A 21,808-nucleotide genomic window follows, 5' to 3' on the forward strand; every position below is an offset into this window, starting at 1 on the left:
GCGTGTTCTTATCGTCCGCGCCTCCCGCTGATCTAGTGCGCAATCCTTCTCGAATCCGCTGCACTCAGTGTCGCGCTAGCCTCTTGCTACTGCTCTTTGTGAAATGTGTGTAATAGCTTTTTCAAGATCCTAACGGTCCACCGTGATGCCATGCTAAGCTTTCCACTGCAGAACCAAAAAATTTTCACCGTCGTTTAGTACGTAGATAGCTAGGCGGTCGCTGGCGGCGGCGGCCGCTGCGATGGGCTACATAGGTGCTCGCGGAAGGCCGCAAAGGCCTTGCCCCGGTGCGAGATGGCGTTTTTCTTGTCTTTGTCCATCTCTGCGTAGGTCTTGTCTTCGCCGGCGGGCTCGAAGATGGCGTCCCAGCCGAAATCGGTGGGCCCGCGCGGCGGCACGATGCGGCCGGTGGTGGTGCCGGAGAAGGTGTGGAAGGCGCCTGCGGCGTCGCAGTAGGCGACGGTGGTGACGGCGCGCGCGGTCTTCGCCGGGAAGGCGTCGAGCATGGAGGCGATGTCGCACAAAGGCATCGCCTGGACGTACCACTTAATGTAGGCCCCCGGCAGGCCGCCGAGGGCGTCGAAGCAAAGCGCGGTATCCTCGACGAAGACGGGGGTGCCGGGCGGCAGGCGCGCGGCGGCGCTGCGACACTTGTGCAGCGCGATGGCGTCGAGCGATGCGGCCTGGACCTCGTCGAGGTCGAGGGGCTCGTTGACGAGCGGGTAGGGAAGCGCGGCGCCGCCGAGCAGCTGGCGGACCTCGCGGAGCTTGTTGGCGTTGCCGGTGACGAAGACGAGGTTTGGCATGGGGGGCGGGGGTGCGGGGCACGGCAGATTGTGACGTTAAATATGATACAAGGCAGGCAAGCGCGCCTACGCCGGGGCGTACTCGAGCTCGTTGCTGTTCTCGTAGTCGTACATATCGAGGGCGATGGCCGCGGACTCGCGCACGACCTCGTCCTTGTCCTGGAGGTGGCGCTTGAGCACGGGCAGGACGTCGTCGGTGGCGATGGAGCCGAGGGCCTCGGCGGCCTCGTGGCGCACCATGGGCGCCTCGTGCTCGCGCTTGAGCACCTCCTGCAGGTGCGGGACGACGCAGGGGTTGCCGATCTGGCCGAAGACGTAGGCGATCTCGTGCTTGAAGAGCGCGGAGGGGTCGTCGAAGCCGGACGCGAGCGCGTAGCAGGCCTCGTCGGAGCCGATGTCGCGCAGGCGGAACATTGCGCGGTAGCGCTCGAAGAGCGGCGCGCGCTGGTCGTTGAGCAGCGCCTGCAGCTGCGGCACATCGTAGTCCTTCTCGAGCGAGAGTGGCGGCGCGGGGTCCACGGACGAGTACAGCGACTGCTGCAGTTGCTCGGTCGCGGCGGCGCCGGACGCCTGCCAGCGGATGCGTTCGATGGCAAGCTCGGACGTCTGGCGCACCTCCTCAGAGGGGTCCTCGCGGCGCGAGCGCTCGAGTGCGCCGAGCGACGCGGCGTCGCCCAGCGCGCCCAGCGCCTCGGACGCCTCGTGGCGCACCATGCACTGCTGCGCGTGGTCCAGCATCACCTCGCGCAGCGTCGCCGCGCACGCGAGGTTGCCGGTCTGGCCCAGCACGTACGCGACCTCGTGCTTCAGCAGCTCGCTGCTGTCCGCGAACGCCTCGCAGATGTACTCGACCGCGCGCTGCGCCTCCTCGGGGCGCTGCGCGAACTCCTCGGCCACGCACTTGAGGTTGAACAGTGCGCGGAACCGGTTGGTGAGCTTGGCGTCGCCGTTTTTGTTCACCAGGATGTCGCGGAGTTGCTCCAGTGAGCAGGAGTCGATGTGCTCCTCCATTTTCTTCTCGAACTCGGTAGACATCGCGCCAGTAGTGCTCTCGGGGCTCGTGATCGCTTGCAGCAGCTGTGGGCCTGGCCGGGGGCACGAACGTTGGTGCTTTGTAAGGACGGGGCAGCTCATCGAGGTGCGATGTTGAAAAAAAAACGAAAAGCAATTCTGCGCGCTCGAGCGCTGCCGCCGCGAGCAGCATGCGCGCGCTGGCGAGTGGCCTGCGTGCCGCGGGAGCCGCCGCTGGTGCTGGCGGCGCGCTGTATGGGGCCAGCGGCGAGCGCGGTCGAGTCCGTAGTCATTCTTGTATAAAGGTAGCCTGCGGCGCCGCTGCCCGCGGCGATGTCCCATTTAACGGGCGCGGAACGCTCCCGTGACAGCTGGTGGCCACACGGGAGACAGGAAAGCATGGCCACGCTAGTGCTACCGCTGGTGTCTGCGGGCAACGTGCCGCAGCTGTGCGCCGACGTGCTGCTGCACTCGACGCCGGGTGAGTTCCGCTTCGTGCGGGAGCTGGACGGGCAGTGGCTACATCCGTTCGTGGGCCCTCTGGACTACGTGGAGGGCCAGGAGAGCCTGCTGTACCGCGACGCGCCGGGGAAACGCGTGACGACGCCGCTGGAGCTGTTCTACTGCGAGCAGCGGCAGCTGTACTTGGTGCAGCAGCGGTCGCCGGTGGTCCAGGGGTACGAGAACGAGTTCTGCAAGGAGGTGCTGCTGCCGCTGCTGGAGGAGCTGGCGCCGCAGCGCGTGGTGGTGTTGGACTCGGTGGGGGAGTTCGAGACCGAGGTGCCGGTGCACACGGAGACGATGGAGTCGCGGTTCTCGGTTGCCACATGCAATGTGACGTCGATCAGCGACGTTGCCAAGGAGTTCGCGGAGGGGCTGCAGCTGGACGAGCAGAACGACCTGTCAGTCAACAGCACGCTGTTCAGCTTCAGGCAGGGGAGCTTCCAGCGGGGCATCTCGACGGAGCAGTTCATCTTCAAGTTCAGCTACCACCTGCTGCACTCGCCGCTGGCAAGATCTGCGGATTTCGCGGAGCTGTCATATGTAAGCATATTCATCCACGAGGGAGACAACAACGAGGATGCGCTGCTGCTGTGCACGGAGCTGCCGACGTTTGTGGAGGTCTTCCCCCGCCTGGAGACGCTGCGCACGCCAATCTCGTGGAAGGGCGTGTACGGGTCAAGAAGGATTCCAGATGGATACGATGAGGGCCTATATATTTAAATACCTCGGCGTTGGCGCCTGCATATGTCCAAGTTTTACTGTGGCTAGTGTCAGTGGGGCAGCGCTACTGCCTGATGTAGCGGGCGATGTTCTCTGCGGTCTGGCTGCTGGCAGACCGGGCGGTCCGCGCCATGGCATCCTCGTACTTCTGCTGCAGGTCCGGTGTGGTGTCTTCGTTGACCTCGCCGGAGAGCCGCTGGTCGCCGGCAAACGTGTACTCGCGCTCTACGTCCTCGTCCTCGTCGCGGGGCACGATGCCGTCGTGCTCCCCTTCCTCGATGTCACTCACCACATCCACACCGTCGTCGGTGTCGGCGGGCTTCTTAGTTGCATCCTGCACGCCGAGATCCTTCATTAGCTTTTCCAACGACTTCTCCTTCCGGGCCTCCTCCTTCTGGGCCTTCTCGGCCTGCAGTCTCTGATACTCGGCCTTGTAGTCCGTCTCGTACTCCTCCGCCTTCTTGTCGACCGCGCGCAGGAAGTCGGACACGCCCTCGCCCGTGAAGCTGGAGACGCCGACCATGTCCAGCTGCGAGTAGAACTCCTCGAGCACCAGCGACATGGAGTTGATGAGCGACCCCATATAGCCAGAGCCGAGCCCGGCCTCGCCGTTCAGCTCCTGGTCTGCGCGCAGGGCCTCCTGGAACGCTTCGAAGTCCGTCATCCACTCCTTGGCAAACGAAGCGTCTTGCACATCGGTCTTGTTGAACACCACGACCATGGGCAGCTTCGTCTTGTACAGGATGGAGCACGCGTACAGCATGTTGCTCATAAACGTCGTCGGCGATGTGTTTCTGGGCGTGTCTACGATGTACGCGATAACTGTGGGGAACGTGGAGGCAAACGACTCCGTGATGATGGAGCCCGATGCACTCCACACAAAACACTCTATCTGGCCAGGCGTGTCCACTATGCAATGTTGGTACTTGTCCTGCTTCTTCTCAACGAGGCCGATCACCTGGTCGATTTTCGTGCTGAAAAGGTTCAAACTGGTCACGATCGCCCCGTTCGGCCCCAGGTTGTAGTTGCTCATCACCTTCTTATACTTTATCGAGTCTCTGATGTCGATGTTGGCTCCGTATGGCACCTTCAGAACGGCCGGGTCCAGGTTTATCACATACGGCGGTTCTTTCGACGCATGCAGGTGGGAATTCAGCCTCTGCATAAAGGTGGTTTTGCCGGAGCCGGCCATGCCGATACACAGGATAGTCTTCATAGCTCTAGGTTCGCTAACTATGTCTTAATACCGCTCTAATCACCAGCAGCGCAGCTTCAGTGCAGTGCGTTTGTAAGCCAGCGCTCATCGCGAGTTTTTTAATGCAAGAAATTATCGTCGTCAGAAAGATACGTACTGATTGCTTCGTCAGAGAGCAACTACAGAGCGCGGTAATCCACGGCACGGGCGGCCCCGTGGCGGCAGATGCCGGCGCATGTCTGCCTAAGCCGCATACATCTGCAGAACCCTGTCTTCGATCCCGTCAAAACACGACTCGTGCTGGGCAATGGTCAAATCGTTAGCGTAATTCTTCATGAGAGCCTCTGGAGTCGGCCCCCCCGGCACCGCACCGCCCACAAACATCTGCTGCTGCATCATGCTCTGCGACGCGGCCTCGTCGCCGAACAACAGGTTGTACACGGGGTCGAGGCCGAACATCGAGATGAAGTACCACGAGATGCTGCTGACCCACCGCGCGTCCAGGTCGGCTGTCATAACGCCGCTCTGCAGCATCTCCTTAAACCGCATGGTCAGCGGAAAGGGCAGCTTCATCAGCACGAACCCCGCGAAGAAGTAGTTCACCCACCACATGATCACCGTCTGCGGAATGTACCCCGCCAGGTTGCCTTTGGCCATGCCCATCAGCGCCTCCGTCATGTTCGGGTCTGCCAGCACGTTCTGTGGCTCCGCTGCCTTGCCCTTGAGCGCGAGGTACTTGCCCTCGGACAGCACGCCTGCCAGGTATTCCTGTCGCATCCGGAAGGCCTCTTCGTGCAGGCTGCTCCCGTTCGTCAGCATGGCAATGGCCTTGCTGATGTACTGGTTCTCGGTGACCGTGGCCCGCGGCACGCTCTTCACCTTCGATGTGAGCAGGATCATGAGGTATCGCCGGACGACGCCCACCAGAATCATCACCACGGATATGGGCAGCAGCACCCACAACTTCAGTCTCGAGTCGAGTGTAAGATCTGCGCCCGCTGCGCACGCTCCCAATGACATTTTTGTTCGACGGCCCGGACGTGATACGTGCCACCTCGCGTTAATGCTATAGTGACTCTCACCCGCTGCTTCAGCTTGCGCACCGCAGTGCGATCAAGGTGGTAATTTCTTTATATCACGTATATAACGATTCTTGCCAGGTGCTCGTAATGGAGCGGGGCACATACTAAATCTCAAAACTATACAGATGCGCTCTGCGAGAGAAACGTCTCCAAGCGAAACTTCGTAGCAGCGTCCTCCTGGTTGAATATGAGGTGGGGCTTACGCTCTGCAAGGTCTAGGATGGTCTTGGCGAACTCCGAGTTGGCCCAGGCGAACCAGGAACGGGTGTACTCAAGGCCGTCGGGGTGGAACGCTCTCACGGACTCGTGGATGAGGCCAAGGCCGCCGGTGTTCTTCATGACCATGTCTAGACAGTGCATGATCTCCTCATCGTCGTCCGAGGTACGGATGCGGACTAGCAAGCTCATCGGCCAGGCGTTGTGGAGGCCGATGTGCGGGCCGCCGATGCCCTGGAAATGCTCCCCGTTGAGGTAGTACGGGTTGCCCTCGGTGGATAGGATCATCTTGCGCGTGTTGCGGTAGACGGCGTCGTCCTTGGAGACGAAGCCGAGGTCCGGGAGTGAGAGAAGCGAGGGGATGTTGGCGTCGTCCATGAACAAGTGACTGCCGTAGCCGTCGACCTCGTAGGCGAAGACCCGGCCGAACTTGGGGTGCTCGAGCACGGCGTGCTCCATGATGCCGTCTCTGATACGCGCCGAGAGCTGGCGCGCCTCCTCGAGCAAGCCCAGGATGTCGGTGGAGAACGGGCTGCGCATCTTGCGGGCCGGGGCGGCCGCGGCGTCGTCGCCCAAGTAGCTCTGGAGGATGGCGGTGAGGTGTTCCAACTCGACGGCGATGTAGGCGTTGCCGGGGACGAAGAACTGGAAGATGGTGGCGTCGTCGCTCGGCCGGAACGCGGACCGCACGAGGCCGGTATTGTGGTTGACTGGATTCCCTGTACCAGCCAAGGGCAAAGTCTCGGAGGCGATCTTGGTGCTCCGCTGGAATTTGTAGGTCACCGGCTGCACGTGGCCGGTGTCCGTGAAGGTCGACATCGACTGCGCCTTGACGAGCTTCATGATCTCCTTCACGGCCGCTAGCCAGTCCTCCGTGATGAAGTCGAATCTGCTGTCGTCGGGCGCGTTCTCGTGGTACTGGCGCGAAAGGGTCAAGAACGAGGCGAGCGAGTCGATCTCGTACTTGCACTCGAACACTTGTTCCCAGTTTGGCAGCGGGAGCACGTCGTCGATGGAGCTGCGGCCGCGCTCGACCCCGCTGTGTGGCGGCGGGTGGAATGCATTGCAGTAGGGGTTGCCTTTCACATACTCCGCTTGTGTGTTGATCGCGCCCTTAATGAGCTCGCGCAAGGCCGGGTCAGACTTGATGAACCGCTGGTACACAGAAAGCTGCCAGGCCGAGTCCCGGAGCCACTCTGCGTGGATATCCCCCGTCACGATGAAGGTCTCCGGCTGCGCCTTTTTCTGTCTGGCTAGCCGTCGGTGGCCGCGCCCCGGCATGCCCGCGATTTCCTCGCTGGCCTGCTCTAGCTCGCGGCTTTCCTCGCTGGTCACATGCCACAAGATGGTCGTATCCAACGTGTTGGGGAACGTGTTCTCAAACAGGATCGCGAGGTCCGGGTCCTTCAAGAGCGCCACAAACTCCCGGATAAACTTGTCCACGCTCGCCGACGTAAACGTCCGGCAGCGCTTGGGCGGCCGTTGGTATGGAAGGTTGAGCGGCGTCTTCGGCGCGCCATTTCTGTAGTGTGGCACCTTCGCGTACAGCCCGTAGTTTGGGCACTCGTCCACCGACTTCTGGGTCGTCGGTACGCTGGCGAACGCCCGCGCCAGCTCCTCCTCTATGGCCCGCTCCGTCTCGTAGGCGGCAACGCCATCGTCCTCCAGCCGGTGCCAGGGTAGCAGCATATAAACTAGCCAAACAACTAATCCAGCTAGAAACATCTTTTGCCTCCTCCTGGGTGTACCAGGTATTGCAGAGAGTCTAGTTTTCATTGACGTCTTTGTCGTACCGCCGGTGGCCTCAGTAGTCAGCAACACGCGCTACTGCCTCAAAGTGTGTTGGAGAGAGAAAATAAGATACAGCCACAACGCCGAGGTGTGTTCTCGTAACGGTATAGCTCTGCCGGTGCAAATCCGTAGCTCCAGTACCTAATCAGCAAGAGCACTGCACATTTCTGGGGCGTCAGCGTGTATGGTAAGCTGGAGTTTGCAGCTCGCCTTTCTGGGAGCGCCCGCCAAACCAGGCCGTCTACGTACAGTATAGTGATCGCAATGGATCCCTCAAAACCCGTCCCACGGAAATTACGTAATAGGGATTACAATTCGGGTAGCCAGCAGCACGCGAGAGAGAGCGCACACGCGCGCCACGCAGGAGGCTGGCAGACGAGTGCAGGGCCGCGGCGGGTTGTGGGGAGAGCTACACCTGTCACGTGATGGCGCGCCACAGACGTGTGTGGGCGCGCAGGCCGGTTGGGCCGCAGCGGCGGCCTCGCGGGTCGGGGGCGACAGCCGGCGACGTTTTCTGCACGCGGCATGCGGCCGATTTAGGGCTTTGCATTCGGATTTGACTTCCAGTTCTGAAATACGAAAGTCCGTTCACGATGCGCGGACAGGAGGCCGGGTGGCCGCAGCTCGCGTACGGCAGCACTGCGCGCATCGGTCCGCGCAGCGCCCCGGGGCAGGGTCCTGGCTGCAGACAGGCGAGCCGATGGGATCTGCAGTCGTTGTGTACGGGTGCACACGGGCACCGGCAGTATTGATTATCTTCCCACGTAATCAGCTGGTAAGCAAGAAAGAACAAGCCTCTATGGCCAAGTGGTAAGGCATCGCACTCGTAATGCGGAGATCGTGGGTTCAAATCCCACTGGAGGCATCGACTTCGGTCTTTCTCAACTCAACGCCTCTATGGCCAAGTGGTAAGGCATCGCACTCGTAATGCGGAGACCGTGGGTTCAAATCCCACTGGAGGCATTTATTTTTGCCCTGCCTGCGCACTGCCGCGCATACCCAAGCGCGGGACCGCGACGCGTGGAGGGGCACGTGAATCAATATTTTAGAGTATGTACTGTGTGCGGTGCCACCGCACACCTAGCTAGCCTGCGGCCTCTATTTGGCCTTCTGGGCGCGCTCCTCGTCGCGCTTGGCGTAAATCATGGCCGTGAACGGTTCCTCCAGCTTCAGGGCCATGGTATACATCAGGTTGACCAGCAGCGCGGCAAACACGCCGGCGGCCTTTCCGTAGTACAGCGACGTCCCGAGAAACGTCAGCGTGGAGCCCTGGTACATGGGGTTGTCGGAGACATTGAAGGGGAACGACGTCACGCGGTCCTCCATCAAGATCCCGAAGTAGTCGCCCAGGTACGTGCCCGTCACGCCCAGCCGCCACATGGACGACAGGACCAGCACCTGCCCGAACACGAACAGCCCCGCGCCCGCGTAGCGCACTGCGTCCTGGTCGAGCCACGCCGTGGTGACCTGGTTTTTCAGCGCGCGACTGAAGTAGTAGTCGCGTACCAGCCCGAGCGAGAAGATCACAAACGCCAGCGCGTAGCACCCGCGCCGCGCGCCGCCGGCCAGCCGCGTCAAGAAGTGCGTCTTGTACTCGACCTGCGCCACGATGTTCCAGAACAACGGGTTGAACACAATGAAGAACACCGCCATGCGGAAGTCGCGATCGTCGCCATTGATGTCCGCGACTGCGTCCAGCAGCATGTCATTGAGCTTGAGATCCTTGATACCCATCGCGATTAACTGATCGTTGGTGACGTTGCGGGGAAAGTGCTCTGACTACGACGTTTTTTACTTTTAAAGCCCGTAATTTCTATGTCAAGGGTACGATGTTTCCCGAAAAATTGTCCATGTGCTTGGTCATCTCGCCACTCACGTGACGAGCTTTGCAATCGCTGCTGCCGCGCAGTTGGTCGCGATACGTGTCCTGACTCAGCGTCGACAGGACTACTACGGGACTGGCCCTGAACCTCGTTTCACTGGCAGCCAGGTGATTTTTGGCTGTACATGTAGCTGTTCGCAATGCCCAATCTGGAAATTTACATAATCGGAATCGGAGAGATATCCTGCATATTATGCAGCGAAAAGCTTGCTCGAGGCGTTCGGAGTTGCAGGCGGTATAAAAGGATGCAGCTGCAAAGTTCACCTACCACAGGCATGGTAGATCTGTGTTTTGGCCACAGATCAGGATAGCAACTGCGAGCGTTTTGCGTATTTGCTGACAGTGACACTGACGTGCCAGATTTCTTGCAATGAGAAAAAGAGCGCAGATAAAAGATGGCATCTACAGTTATGTGTACATCTCCAAGGACTACGGGCTGCTGATCACGATGATCACGATGACAATCATTTGGGGGACGGTGCCCGCGGTAGTGGCGGTGCTGACGGGCCGTGTGTTTGATGTGATGCAGCAGCTGGCGCAGATGAAGTACAATACACAGGCGGAGTTTCTGCACGTGCTGCTGGTACGCTCGCTCGAGTTGGGCTCGGTGGGGCTCGTGCAGATCCCGGTGCAGTGGATAGCAATTACGTCGTGGATGCTTCTGGGCGAGCGGCAGTCGCTGCGCATCCGGCGCGAGCTGCTGCGCTCCTACCTGGCGAAGCCGATGCAGTGGTACGACAAGATCGATGACATCAACGGCATGTACACAATCACGAACAGGTGCGTGGAGGAGGCGCGTGCGAGCTGTGCCGAGGCTTCCGGCGTGCTGTTCCAGAGCGCGGTGACGGCTCTGATTCTCGCGGTGACGGCGTTTAAGTTCTCCGCGAAGCTGACCGTCGTGACGCTTGCAGGTGCACCGCTGCTCGCCCTGCTCACGGTTGTCTTTTCGAAGTTTGTACAGAAGTATGCGGCCTTGGAGAACGAGCAGACGTCCAGTGCGTCCTCTACTCTTTCGTGGGCCTTGAATTCGGCGACCATGGTGAAGCTTTTTGGGACGCAGGATCTGGAGCTGCGGAAGTTCAACAAAGCAGTCAATTTATCCAAGAAATACTTTGTGCGGACTCTCATATGCTCCTCTATAAACCAGGCCGCCATGCGCTTCCTCTCCCTAATGATGTTTGTTCAGGCGTTTTGGTACGGATCGATTCTGATTCAGCGGGATGAGGTGGAGACCGCGGCCGTAATCACGGTCTTCTCTGCGTCTGTTCTCCTTTCTTCGTCCATTAACGCGATGCTATCAAAGGTGGTCCTGTTGCAGAAGGGGAAGGTGGCTTGCCGGCAGATTGCAGAAGCGGTGAATGTTGAGCCGGAGGGCAGGCCGAACCAGTACGCATTTCCCTATGAGGTGGGCCATATAATTGCATTGGAGGACCAGCCTTCAGAAATAGTGTTTGATCAGGTTTCCTTCAACTACCCAGCAAGGCCAGATACCAAGGCGCTAGACGGAGTCTCTCTCACGTTTAGACCGAACCAGATAACTTTTATTGTGGGGAAGTCCGGCTCGGGAAAATCAACGCTGGGCAATCTGCTCCTCAAGTTCTACAGCGATTACGAAGGTATCATAACGGTCAACTCAACCAACTTGCGCGGAATAGACAGATCATGGCTGTTGCAGAATATCACGCTGGTCGAGCAGTCATGCACTTTGTTTAATGGTACTTTGTTTGAAAACATCACACTTTCCGCGAAGCCCGTGAATAAAACAGCCGGCGCTGTTAAGAGAGCATGCCAGATGGCTCTGCTCGAAAAACTCGTTTTCGACCTTCCAGAAGGACTTCATACCAAAGTGGGTAGTGGCGGCATTAGTATGAGTGGTGGCCAACAGCAGCGGGTGGCATTGGCCAGAGCAATTTTGAGAGACGCTCCTGTGCTGATCCTCGATGAGGCTATATCTGCATTAGACATAATACATCGGGACCTGCTTATGGAGGTTATTCGCAGTTGGAGGGCCGATAAGACAACAATTATTTTGACCCACGAACTATCACACGTGTTGGATGACGATTATCTTTATATGATGGAGCACGGTCAGGTGATCGAGCAGGGATATAAGTCAGAGCTACTTTCAAACCCTAATAGTAGATTCCGCGCATTGAATAGGCTTCAAAATTCGAAGAATGAGCGGGCTCTTGAGGAGAGAAGAAGCTTTGCCATCGAGAATAAATTGGAGCAGGAAGATGATGCTATATCTTCTACATCCGCAGGCGATGATAAATTTGATACGATAGGATCTAGGATCTTTTCTGCCAGATTGAGTGCCTTTTTTAAAGACGGTATACCTCAAGACAATACCCTTTATTCCTCTCCTCGCAGGGCTCGTAGGAGACGGGTGGTCCAGTCGGCGTCGATCGAGCTAAAGGATTTCGACTTAGAAGTGCAAGAAGAGCAGGCCGAAACCCCACCTGTCATGCTAGCGCTTCGGACTCTCATGCTTAAAATGTTTGCTCGGGTGAAGATTCCCCCTCTGGTTGCTGGTATAGGAGCGGCATTACTATCCGGAGTTGCCAACCCAGCTTTCTCATACACATTTTCCAGGTTATTGGATGGTCTACTTTACGTACCAGGGCGCCATATTGAGTCTTCTTACTTATTGAAATGGTCATTGGTTGTTATTGGGATCGCCAGCTTTGACGCTGTGTTCAACTTCCTGCAGCTGTTCCTGCTGGGCTTTGTAAGTGAGCAGTGCGTCAGACAGCTACGTGGAAATATGATGCAATTGGTCCTAAAGCGGGATCTTCACTGGATTTCACAAAATAAATCGTCCGAGATTACCGCACTTACTATGAACGATCTCAGAGATTTAAGAAATGTTACTTCGATACTGTTGAGTTCTTTGACGTCCCTCTGCGTCCTTGCCAGTGTCGGCCTTATATGGGCAATTGTGATTGGGTGGAAGCTTACTCTAGTATGCTTGTCACTTCTGCCATTATTCATAGGGGTTATTACCCTATATGGAATGTTTGTACAGAAGTCCGAAGTTCAGTACAAGACTGCTGTTTCACAACTGGAGAACTTGCTCTCAGAAATTGTGAAAGGAGTTAAAACGATCAAGTGTCTACAATTGGAACCATATTTTCAGGGCCGTTATGCGACGATGGAAAAATACCTGAAGAAGCAAATGCGGCGAAGATCAATCTTGTATGGCTCAGGTCTCGCTATAACCTCCTGTTTGGTTATATTATTACAAACCATTCTCTACTACTATGGTATTAGATTAGTTGTGACCGGGGAGTACGACTCCAAGCAATTATTCCAAACCTTTACCTTGATCCTTTTCACTACCATGAGCAGCGTTGGCCTTCTTTCTGCGCTACCCTCATCTTCACGCGGCCAGAGAGCAGGAACTTTCGTATTTGGTATGTTGGAGGAACCTCTGCCAGAACCCGACAACTACTCGGCGGTCTTGCGGAAAGCCCCAACTAACCACTTTTCGAGAGAGCCGTTGGTGGTACTTCGGGCTCTAAACTTTGCGTATCCCGCAGCAAAAGATGTCCAAATCTACAAGAATTTCAACCTGCGCATTAACCAAGGTACCAAGGTAGCGATTGTCGGTGAATCCGGTTCCGGAAAGTCTACACTTTTCTATCTAATATGTGGACTCTATCCGGTCAAGCCTGCATCCCTTTTCATTGATGGGACTGATATCTGCAACTGGGAGATGTCAGCCCTCAGAAAAATAATTGCAGTCGTCGAACAGAAACCAAGGTTTTTTAATGGAACTATTAGGGAAAACCTTGTATATGGGCTAGAGGGGACTATCACGGATAACGAAATATATGAGGTTTTGGCTGAAGTCCGCATCATCAATTTCGTCCGCAGCTTGCCTGAAGGTTTAGAAACGCGTGTTGACACAAATTTGGTCTCTGGAGGCCAGCTGCAGAGGCTGTCAATAGTGCGGGCGTTGTTGAGGAGGCCAACACTGTTGATTCTGGACGAGTGCACCTCGGCTCTGGATGCGGCGAATGCCAATGCGATCGCCAATGTCGTGAGAAACTCATTGCATGACATTACGGTGATTGTCATAACCCACAGCAAGCAGATGATGAAGATGTGTGATAGAATCGTAGTCTTGAAGAATGGGGCTGTGGCCGAGGATGGATCCTTCGACGACTTATTTAGAGCTCGCGGAGAATTGCATAGAATGGTTACCACCACAGCCGGCTGATCCACATTCTTAAAAGGATAAGCGCACATCTTTAGTATCGTTATGAACATACTGGTAAATATTACATATTCAATTCGTTTATAAGTGGATGGTCACATAAGGCACTTCCACATCCTCACCTTCTTGATCGTCTACACATATTTCGAGAATCATGGTCTTAACATGAGCAGGTATTTCGGACTTGGTGACGGATTTAACGACTTCAGTAATAGGCAGATTTAACCTATCCTTTAACTTTTTAGGGGGGAAAAAGGAAGCGTATAACAAGGAAACGCCGTAGGATAACATTGTGACCTCTAGACCCTTTTGGTTCTTAAAGTAATCTATCAAATCTTTCAACTTGATATCTCCCTGGATATCAAACCTATCCCATATCTTGTCGTACGTTTGGTCGTTGTACTTACCCTGAGGAGAAGCAATTGGTTCAGAAAAGCCGAAGAATGGTAGGGCCAAGTTGACGAAACCGTTTTTGTACTTCTCTATATCCATCTTGTGGTCCACCACCTTGTACAACTCTAGATTCACTAAGCCAGTTACCAAACCGGTGGTTGTTGCAATAGCGGGAATGATACGCCCCGCAATAAACTTGGTTTTTTGGTGATCAGCGGGTTCAATGTTATAGTTCATAGCCCTGCAGTTCGAGGCCGCTGTAATAAACTCAATGTGATGGTTTGTGTCATCATCTTTTTCAAATTCTGCAGGAACCATACTGAACCCTGCTAGAGTTGCAGGTTCTGGCAAAGAAGAGGCCAACTGGTCCATAACGTCATCTTCGAACTTTGCATTGGCGTTTGGATCAGGTTCATCATCATTAGCTTGAATTTTGACGTCTGACCTTGGGGTAAACTCTGGAACCTCAACATTCGACAAAACTTTCTTATAGAACTCAACATCGAAATGTCCGTCATCGCCTTTTAGGCCATAGCAGTATGCACGTAGACTGGAACCGGCTACTATGAATTGGAAGTGGGAAGGATTGTTGATGTCAAAGATCAACGGTTCAGGAGCCCGTTTTGGACCCGACCAGAATGGCGCGCCCGTAGAGGTCTTTGCATCCTTAGGGAAGTTGTATAATAGTTGCTGAATATCATCATTGTACTTCTTTTCAAATTCCAATCTGGCCCACTTGATGCAATCCTCGTAGTTGTACGGGCGGTCGCTTAGCGAGGCAACAATTGGTTCCAAAATCCCTCGGATATCGCTCGACTGCTTTAAGGTTTGTTCCACAAAGTTAGGCTGGGTCAAGTAGGTGTTTACATTTTCGGGAGTTTCTGTAAAGTATCCATGGAACAAAGACTTGGCCCAGGCAATTGTATGGTCTATCTTGTTTGGGAATGACCGCAAGGTACATAGTGGAATGGACTTCTCAGGAGGGTCTCTAGACGAAGAGTATGATTCCGTGAGGTTTGGAATAACGACCTGTGTATTGCCCTTGGTTCCCAATGTTCCCGATTCTAGCAATGGCTTGCGGTAGAACACGCAGCGGCGATCGACATACGTACGCGCATCGACGTTATCTAAGGCGTTAGTGACAATATCTAACGAGTTCCAGAAGTCGCTGTCGAAGATGTGCTCCGTCTCAGGGCCGACTTTGTCGCACTTAGCATCAATGTGGCCAGCCAAGTCGGGGTTCATCTCTATCGTGGCCGCTGCTGCCACCTCCGATTTGTTTCTTCCGACGTCCTTTGGACGAAACAAGAACTGCCGGTTCAAGTTGGATTTCTCAATGGAGTCATTGTCCGTGACCATAATTTTGCCCTCTGGACCAGAGCCAACGCCCATTAGGGCCCAGTTTTTCAACATCTCGCACCCAATGGCGCCAGAGCCCACCAAAAATATCTTCAAGTTCGCAAGCGCACGCTGGAAGTCAAGCCCAAAGACTGCGATTTGGTTGTCATAGCGCGACTGTATCGGGGCCGTGGTGGCTTCGGTTCTGGGGTACTTGGCCGGATCTGGCAAAGACTCTAGAGAATCAAAGTACATGAACTGCTTTAGTGGCGTGAACTTGCCGGAGCATGCCTTGAGAACCTCTTGCGCCGCAAGCCCGCCGAAAAATGCCACCATGCCGGCAATGTCGCCTCTTGCCTGATATGAGAGCTCGCGTAGCAAGTCCCTGTCCAACTCGCTCTCGCCAAGGATCTGGGGCTGCTGCTCGGCCATGTCGCTAGCAAGCTTGATCAAATTGTTCGCGTCCTCCTCGTTCGACGGCCGTGGGTATTGTCCGTTGTTCTTTTCGGCAAACAGATGGAGCGCCTGGAAGCCCAAATGCAACTGGGCCGGCCTATCAAACTTGCTGAAATCAGAAACAAGGTATTCCGGATCCCTCAAGGCCTCCTCGTAGCTCTTGAACGAAAGCTTCGCGGGCATTTTCACCTGCGTGAAGATGCCGCCCTTCTTGTATACGCCGAACTTCTCCACCGAGCCAATACGAAACGCGAACGGCCCCAACACCTCGACCTTGTACGGCGTCCCGTCGTTGAGCCCCTCGAGGCCATCCACCTCCGTGAACCGCACGTAGTCGCCGTCCTCCAAGTTGTGGCGGCTGTCGTCTAGCATCGTCACCGTGCCGTCCGCCTCAATGTCCGACACAATCCCGGACTTCGGATCCTCTCCCGTGCTATCGATCACCGTAAAATCCTCGCCTAGATCCACGAATATCTGCCCGAATAACCCCCGCGTCTCCGCCGCGATGAACCGGACACCGTGCGCGTGCGCGTACCGGTTGAGCCGCAGCCGCTCCGCCAGCGGCACCGTGTTGGTCGCTACGATCACTTGGAACTCGCCGAGGCGCGCCTCCTCAAGGCTCTCCGCTACCCGCACCGGCACGTACGAGTTCAACTCGGCGAGCCGCGGTGCGGTCACGTGATCCCGCCGCTGCCCCACGTCGCTCTCTCGGAGGAAGAACTGTGTCGCTAGATCTTGTACTGTAACCGCCTCGGGGTCATAGAGCGTAAGCGACCTCACGCCCGCGAGCGCCACGTTCTTGGCAATCTCCACGCCCAACCCCGTCACGCCCACAACAAGCACATTCGACACCTGCATCTTCAACATCGCCTCCTTCCCCAACACATATAGCTGCCGCGAGTACAAGCTCTCGTCGATATCATCACTCTTGGACATAGCTGCAGGTTACAATCGCTTTGGAATCGCTCGCTGCTCTACCTTGTGGCTGGGTAGGGGATATGTACAAGACAGCGCCAGGCCGGAAATCTCGCCAAATTTGCCACCGCGCGGCCGGGTAATGTCAGCCACCGTCCAAATCGCCCGGCTCGCCCACCCGACGCACGCTACCACACGCACGGCGGCAATGTTTGTGCAACAACCACTCTACGGGGGCAAGATCAGCACGGTTATACCGCACGGCTTCCTCGATGCGTCCGCCTTGCGCGAGGTGCCGGACACGCAGGAGGTGTTTGTCAATAACAGGGACGCGCCCGGCGCGGACGGCCTCGGCACCAACGAGAGCGTGATCGTCGACCTGCTGGAGCGCGCAGACGACGATGACGAAGCCGCGCTGCGCACGCACCTAGAGGACGTTGCGCTGCGCAACGGCAGCGGCGCATGGCGGCTGCTGTGTTGCGAGCGCGCCGGGCCGCGCACCACGTGCGTGGCCCTCGCACCGGTGCTCAAGTGGGGCCAGGTCGCGCGCGCAGAGACGCTGGTGCTGTGCTTCGGGCTGCTGCGGCTGCCGCACGTCGCTACGGACGTGGCGATCAGCGTCAACTGCCCGGTTGAGGGCGCGGAGCTCGCAGACGCCGAGCGCGCCGCAGCCTCAGCGGCTGTGGGCACGCCCGCGGCCCTGCCGCCGCGCGTGGACGCCTGCTACCGCCTGCTGCGATCGATGGTGAGCGAGTTCAAGCTGCTGGACGAGGGCCTGTTTGTACAGTCGTAGGAAATGATATCTAACAGTTTCGGAAGTGGCTTTTTATAGGTTGGTTTCCCAGCGCAGCGTGAAGTGCACTGTCAACCAGAGGGCGAGCGGACGCGCGAAGGTATGATGGCGAGGAGGATCAAAGCGAGCCACTGGCGCCGCTATGTCTTTTTCGCGATTCCCCTACTAATTGGAGGTCTGTTTCTACTGCGATTTGTGAGCATATCGAACTCCAAGGACTTGCAGACGGTGCTCCAGAGCCTTCCGACAGAATTGCGTTCGACGTTAGACCTATCGCGGACGAAGGAGGACGAGATGATGGGGCATTTCGAGCAATTTATGGAGGAGGTGGTGCGGAAGCAGGAAGATCAGATACGGCGGTTGGACCGCGAGCGCAAGGCGCTCGAGAAGAAGCTGCAGGAGCTCAAGCGGCCGGCGAGCCACAGCACGCTCCGCGAGCAGCTCGCGGCGGTGCACGAGTACGGGACAACGAAGAAGTTCCCGGCGTACGTGTGGCAGACATGGATGTACTCGGGGGCGGACGACAGGATGGACAACCGCTTGCGGGACTACGAGCAGAAGTGGGGCAAGAAGAACCCCGGCTTCGTGCACGAGATAGTGAACGATGACACGGCCAAGGCGCTGGTGCACTACTTGTACGCGTCGATCCCGGAGGTGATCGAGGCGTACAACGTGCTTCCGTCCAAGATCCTGCGGGCGGACTTCTTCAAGTACTTGATCCTCTTGGCCCGCGGCGGGGTGTACGCCGACATCGACACGAACCCCCACCAACCCGTGCCGAACTGGATTCCGGAGAACGTGTCTCCTACGAAAATTGGAATGATAATCGGGATAGAGAATGATGCCAAGACGCGCGACTGGCGCAGCAGCTTCATCCGGCGACTACAGTTTGCTACGTGGGTAATACAGGCCAAGCCGGGCCACCCGATCATCCGCGAGGTGGTGGCGAAGATCACGGAGGAGACCTTGAGGCGCAAGGACGACGGCAGTCTCAATTCAAATTTGAGAGATGATAAGAATATCATGTCATGGACCGGCTCAGGGGCCTGGACCGACGTGGTGTTCACTTACTTCAATGATTACGTCCAAAGTGGCATTCTCCAGAAAATTACGTGGAAAGACTTCCACAAGATCCCTCGGCCCAAGCTGGTCGGAGACGTCCTCGTTTTACCGCAGTTTTCGTTCAACGCACCTACATCGCAGGACTCGTCGGCGGGCGATAAGAATTTCTATTACGCCTCCCACGAAGGCATGAAGTCGTGGAAGGAATAGATAACCATGCACCCGGACGCAAGTTCTACCAAGCATATGTAGTGGACCGTTATATAGCAACTACAGTTCGAACCAGAATTCGAATGTCTTTTCTTCGGGCGGCATCGATCAGTTAGGCGCCCAAGCTCTACTAAAAACTGGGCATTTAAAGATGTTCCTCGTCACTGAGACCTCTGTTGTCCCTATCTGGTTCCTCGTCATTTCGATGTACCCGAAGAAGCGGCAGCTGCTGCCCTGAGTGTACGCGGCCGTATGGTTCCTACTGGACACCTAGACGTCCTGCGCTGCAACAGCGGCCGGGTGCTCGCCGTGGCTGTTCTTGCAGCGGGTATGCTCACACGTATGCCCGCCGCTTTTATAGTGCAATTTTTTCTCGAGGCCTGGACTTTGCTTAAGTAAGTCAAGTTGATGGCCGCCTTTAGGGCTCGCGATGCAAAACCCCGCGCACTGGCATGGGTACTATCGTTTTGTCTACTTAGCATACCTACAAATGAATGGCCTGGGTATGTTAAAATCTTGTACTGGGTATGTCACGATACCGCTGCGATGTCATGTTGATTACTAGCTTGCGGTGCTAACCTGTTTTCAGCTACTCTTGTTTTGCGTAAAAGACCACGCCAATACTTTCTATCATCATTCGACTCTAGTTTTGGCTTCTTTTTCCAGACGCTCCTCGATCTCCCTCAACTCTTGCTCTCTGCGCAATAGCTCTTGCCTCTTCGACAACAGTTCTTGCTGGACGCGCTCCTCGAACACTTTCAATCTCTGCTCCTCCAGTCTGAGCTGCTCCTCCCGCGCCAGGTACGTATCCTGGTTGGAAGACTGCTTCGTGCTGTTGCGCGACTCCGCCTCGTGGCCGCTCACATGCACGGAGTCCGAGGCCGTAGCGGGTGGCACGGGCGAGCCGGCGTACTCTGTTGAGCCGTTAATCACCGTCTTAGATGGGACGCTGCTGGCTGTCAGCACATCACCCGACAACGCTTCTGTTCTGTAGCGCTCGTAGAGAAGCTCGTGAGTGTAGTCTTTCAAGTCATTCAGGTGTGAGATCAAGAGCGCGTTCCGCAGGACACAGAAGTCCGACACCACCGGGTCCTCGACGTCCACGGTGCCCCAGGGATACCGCCGCCCATGTATGACGCGGCCATCGGCAGCCTCGAAGGTCTCGTTGGAGCCAATAATCGAGAATGGAAGAAGCGAGCGCAAGTACGTGTTCGTCTCGTAGTCCTCATCGCTCACCACGTCCTGGTCAAACGGAAAACTATAGATTGGAAGGTTGTAGTAGTCAATGTCCTCCATTATTAGCTTCTTGTTGAGCTTCAGCTCGTCCGGGGTCAGCGAATCCGACTTGCTGATCACCGGAATCACGTTCACGAGCGGGCCGAGCTGCCTCATGAACTCCACGTCAATCTCCTTGAGCCCGTGCCCGGTCGGATTGATGAGGTAGAGACAGCAGTGCACGCGCCCGTCCTTGAACCGCGGGTTCCGCCGCACGCGGCTCTCTTCCAGAAGGATTTCGTCGTACTGGTGCCTTATGTAGTCCGAGATCATGTTAAAGGATGGCGAGTTGTACAACGAGTCCCCGAACCCCGGCGTGTCGATGATTGTCAACTGGATCTTGACGCCCTCGTCGTCCTCCAGCTCCACTGTCTCCTCCCGTAGTTGCACGTCGATCTGTGCCGCGTCGTCTTCGGGTAGCAGCACCGTTGTAGAGGTTTCCACCACCTCCTGTCCACACAGCGTGTTGATGAACGTCGATCTACCCGACCCGGACTGTCCAACCACCATAACCGTGAACTGGATACCCCGTTTTAGATGCTTTCTCTTCCTGAGTGCTACTGACGCTTCAATAATGCCCGCCATTGTACTGTGTCTTATCCGCTTCTCTAAGGCTCCTCGGCTTTGTTACTCGCCTTGTGGACTAACCTGTTCACTAAGGGTAGGGGGGCGGTACTCTGAATATCGCGCAACTTGGATTTCGTTCGTGAATGAAGCGCTGGGTTGCCACAACGTTCTCCACCATTCCGGCCGTAATAGCCGCACGTGCATTACAGGATCTGTCGCACGCCTATGCTGCATCCCGGGAGTGCGACGGCGTGCACTGCACCGTATCAAACGTTATACGATTTTGGTCAGCTGCCATAGAACTGCAATAACAGCACTTTAAAGATTGCAAAGGTATTTTCCACAACCTATAGACTCCATTAAACAGCTCACTGGTAGCAGCTCAGCAGCATGCTGTGCCTCTGGCATTCTAGGAGGACTACCAGCACGGAGTTCTACAGCTTGGCAGCAGCGATAGCGCCGCGTTGTCACGTGGTGGAATGCTAAGCGCCAGAAAAATCTATAACGTTCCAATGTCAGCGTCAGCACTATTGTTCTACACGCCCGAGGGAGGCATGAAGAGTATAAATGCGCGAAGAGCGGAAAGAGCTTTCTGTTCGATGTAATAACCACCCGAACAGTACTGTGATCAAACCGAACACTGATATTAGAGAAAAATGTCTCCACTCACCTTTTTTTGGCTTCTTTGACGCCATCAGCAATGAGGTGGCCAACTACAATAGATCGCTCAGCCGTGTGCCTGGTTCTTCCGCTGTTGAAACCAAGCACGGCAAGAAGGACACCACGGACTGGTTCACGAATGCCAGGATCATTCCGCCCGTGGATGTCTTGGAACGGGAAAAAGATTATGAGGTGCACTTGAGCGTTCCAGGCATCGTGGATCAGGACAAAATCAACATCGAGTTCCACAGCGACCGCGGAGAGCTAGTTATTTCTGGCGAGGTACCGACGAGCGAGGCAGAGGAGAACAAAAACAGGTGGCGCGTGCGGGAACGTGCCACTGGCAGCTTCAGACGCGTGATCGGCTTGCCGGACAAGCCTGGCGTGGATTCAGAGCGCATCACAGCAGACTACAGACATGGTATTCTCACTCTGCGCGTACCCAAATTAGAGCCTCGCGAGAGCCTGACAGTGTGCAGAATCCAGATTGGGCGCGGCAGCTCTAAGTGATCCGTTGTTGTAGATAGTTCGGATATAGTATATAGCAGCATTATTTTGATATGATAACTCGTAATCACGACAGGTGTGCTCTTCTCTACAATTGCAGCCAGCTGCCATTTTGTCGACATGCGTTGGCGGGACAATAATGTTAGGCCACTTTAGCGGCTTTCGGTACACTTGCTGCTTGTCTCTGTACCTTAAAGCTACTG

The 21,808-nt window shown here is 56.0% G+C and overlaps 13 protein-coding genes and 3 non-coding genes across 16 annotated transcripts; 7 read left to right on the forward strand and 9 right to left on the reverse strand.

Moving 5' to 3' along the window:
* Positions 1–209: 209 nt before the first annotated feature.
* On the reverse strand, positions 210–806 carry HAM1 (nucleoside triphosphate pyrophosphohydrolase HAM1; the record flags this gene model as incomplete). The annotated part of the gene is made up of 1 exon (NM_211327.1): positions 210–806. One exon carries the CDS (start codon positions 804–806, stop codon positions 210–212), a length of 597 nt encoding a protein of 198 aa, NP_985972.1.
* Positions 807–872: 66 nt separating this feature from the next.
* Positions 873–1,841, reverse strand: LIA1 (deoxyhypusine monooxygenase; the record flags this gene model as incomplete). The annotated part of the gene is made up of 1 exon (NM_211328.2): positions 873–1,841. One exon carries the CDS (start codon positions 1,839–1,841, stop codon positions 873–875), a length of 969 nt encoding a protein of 322 aa, NP_985973.2.
* Positions 1,842–2,150: 309 nt separating this feature from the next.
* On the forward strand, positions 2,151–3,041 carry ADD66 (Add66p; the record flags this gene model as incomplete). Its single annotated transcript, NM_211329.1, has 1 exon — positions 2,151–3,041. The coding sequence occupies one exon, from the start codon at positions 2,151–2,153 to the stop codon at positions 3,039–3,041; it is 891 nt and encodes a 296-aa protein (NP_985974.1).
* A 64-nt stretch (positions 3,042–3,105) lies between these two features.
* On the reverse strand, positions 3,106–4,257 carry NPA3 (GTPase NPA3; the record flags this gene model as incomplete). Its single annotated transcript, NM_211330.2, has 1 exon — positions 3,106–4,257. One exon carries the CDS (start codon positions 4,255–4,257, stop codon positions 3,106–3,108), a length of 1,152 nt encoding a protein of 383 aa, NP_985975.2.
* Positions 4,258–4,479: 222 nt separating this feature from the next.
* Positions 4,480–5,256, reverse strand: EMC3 (ER membrane complex subunit EMC3; the record flags this gene model as incomplete). Its single annotated transcript, NM_211331.1, has 1 exon — positions 4,480–5,256. The coding sequence occupies one exon, from the start codon at positions 5,254–5,256 to the stop codon at positions 4,480–4,482; it is 777 nt and encodes a 258-aa protein (NP_985976.1).
* Positions 5,257–5,435: 179 nt separating this feature from the next.
* AGOS_AFR430C (glycoside hydrolase family 125 protein) lies at positions 5,436–7,310 on the reverse strand (the record flags this gene model as incomplete). The annotated part of the gene is made up of 1 exon (NM_211332.2): positions 5,436–7,310. One exon carries the CDS (start codon positions 7,308–7,310, stop codon positions 5,436–5,438), a length of 1,875 nt encoding a protein of 624 aa, NP_985977.2.
* Positions 7,311–8,118: 808 nt separating this feature from the next.
* AGOS_t0160 lies at positions 8,119–8,190 on the forward strand. The gene has a single exon. It is a non-coding gene; the product is annotated as a tRNA-Thr (tRNA).
* A 26-nt stretch (positions 8,191–8,216) lies between these two features.
* On the forward strand, positions 8,217–8,288 carry AGOS_t0161. The gene has a single exon. It is a non-coding gene; the product is annotated as a tRNA-Thr (tRNA).
* Positions 8,289–8,423: 135 nt separating this feature from the next.
* On the reverse strand, positions 8,424–9,059 carry OPI3 (bifunctional phosphatidyl-N-methylethanolamine N-methyltransferase/phosphatidyl-N-dimethylethanolamine N-methyltransferase; the record flags this gene model as incomplete). The annotated part of the gene is made up of 1 exon (NM_211333.1): positions 8,424–9,059. The coding sequence occupies one exon, from the start codon at positions 9,057–9,059 to the stop codon at positions 8,424–8,426; it is 636 nt and encodes a 211-aa protein (NP_985978.1).
* A 518-nt stretch (positions 9,060–9,577) lies between these two features.
* Positions 9,578–13,432, forward strand: STE6 (ATP-binding cassette a-factor transporter STE6; the record flags this gene model as incomplete). The annotated part of the gene is made up of 1 exon (NM_211334.1): positions 9,578–13,432. The coding sequence occupies one exon, from the start codon at positions 9,578–9,580 to the stop codon at positions 13,430–13,432; it is 3,855 nt and encodes a 1,284-aa protein (NP_985979.1).
* A 78-nt stretch (positions 13,433–13,510) lies between these two features.
* On the reverse strand, positions 13,511–16,552 carry UBA1 (E1 ubiquitin-activating protein UBA1; the record flags this gene model as incomplete). Its single annotated transcript, NM_211335.1, has 1 exon — positions 13,511–16,552. The coding sequence occupies one exon, from the start codon at positions 16,550–16,552 to the stop codon at positions 13,511–13,513; it is 3,042 nt and encodes a 1,013-aa protein (NP_985980.1).
* A 187-nt stretch (positions 16,553–16,739) lies between these two features.
* On the forward strand, positions 16,740–17,324 carry MOG1 (Ran GTPase-binding protein MOG1; the record flags this gene model as incomplete). Its single annotated transcript, NM_211336.2, has 1 exon — positions 16,740–17,324. One exon carries the CDS (start codon positions 16,740–16,742, stop codon positions 17,322–17,324), a length of 585 nt encoding a protein of 194 aa, NP_985981.2.
* A 102-nt stretch (positions 17,325–17,426) lies between these two features.
* HOC1 (alpha-1,6-mannosyltransferase) lies at positions 17,427–18,596 on the forward strand (the record flags this gene model as incomplete). Its single annotated transcript, NM_211337.1, has 1 exon — positions 17,427–18,596. One exon carries the CDS (start codon positions 17,427–17,429, stop codon positions 18,594–18,596), a length of 1,170 nt encoding a protein of 389 aa, NP_985982.1.
* Positions 18,597–18,704: 108 nt separating this feature from the next.
* AGOS_AgSNR64 lies at positions 18,705–18,797 on the reverse strand. Its single transcript, NR_149409.1, has one exon. It is a non-coding gene; the product is annotated as an AgSNR64 (small nuclear RNA).
* A 432-nt stretch (positions 18,798–19,229) lies between these two features.
* On the reverse strand, positions 19,230–20,456 carry CDC11 (septin CDC11; the record flags this gene model as incomplete). The annotated part of the gene is made up of 1 exon (NM_211338.1): positions 19,230–20,456. One exon carries the CDS (start codon positions 20,454–20,456, stop codon positions 19,230–19,232), a length of 1,227 nt encoding a protein of 408 aa, NP_985983.1.
* A 549-nt stretch (positions 20,457–21,005) lies between these two features.
* On the forward strand, positions 21,006–21,608 carry AGOS_AFR437W (Hsp20/alpha crystallin family protein; the record flags this gene model as incomplete). The annotated part of the gene is made up of 1 exon (NM_211339.1): positions 21,006–21,608. One exon carries the CDS (start codon positions 21,006–21,008, stop codon positions 21,606–21,608), a length of 603 nt encoding a protein of 200 aa, NP_985984.1.
* Between the last annotated feature and the right edge of the window lie 200 nt (positions 21,609–21,808).

This window comes from Eremothecium gossypii, chromosome VI (genome assembly GCF_000091025.4).
Source record: "Eremothecium gossypii ATCC 10895 chromosome VI, complete sequence".
Classification (NCBI taxonomy): Eukaryota; Fungi; Ascomycota; class Saccharomycetes; order Saccharomycetales; family Saccharomycetaceae; genus Eremothecium; species Eremothecium gossypii.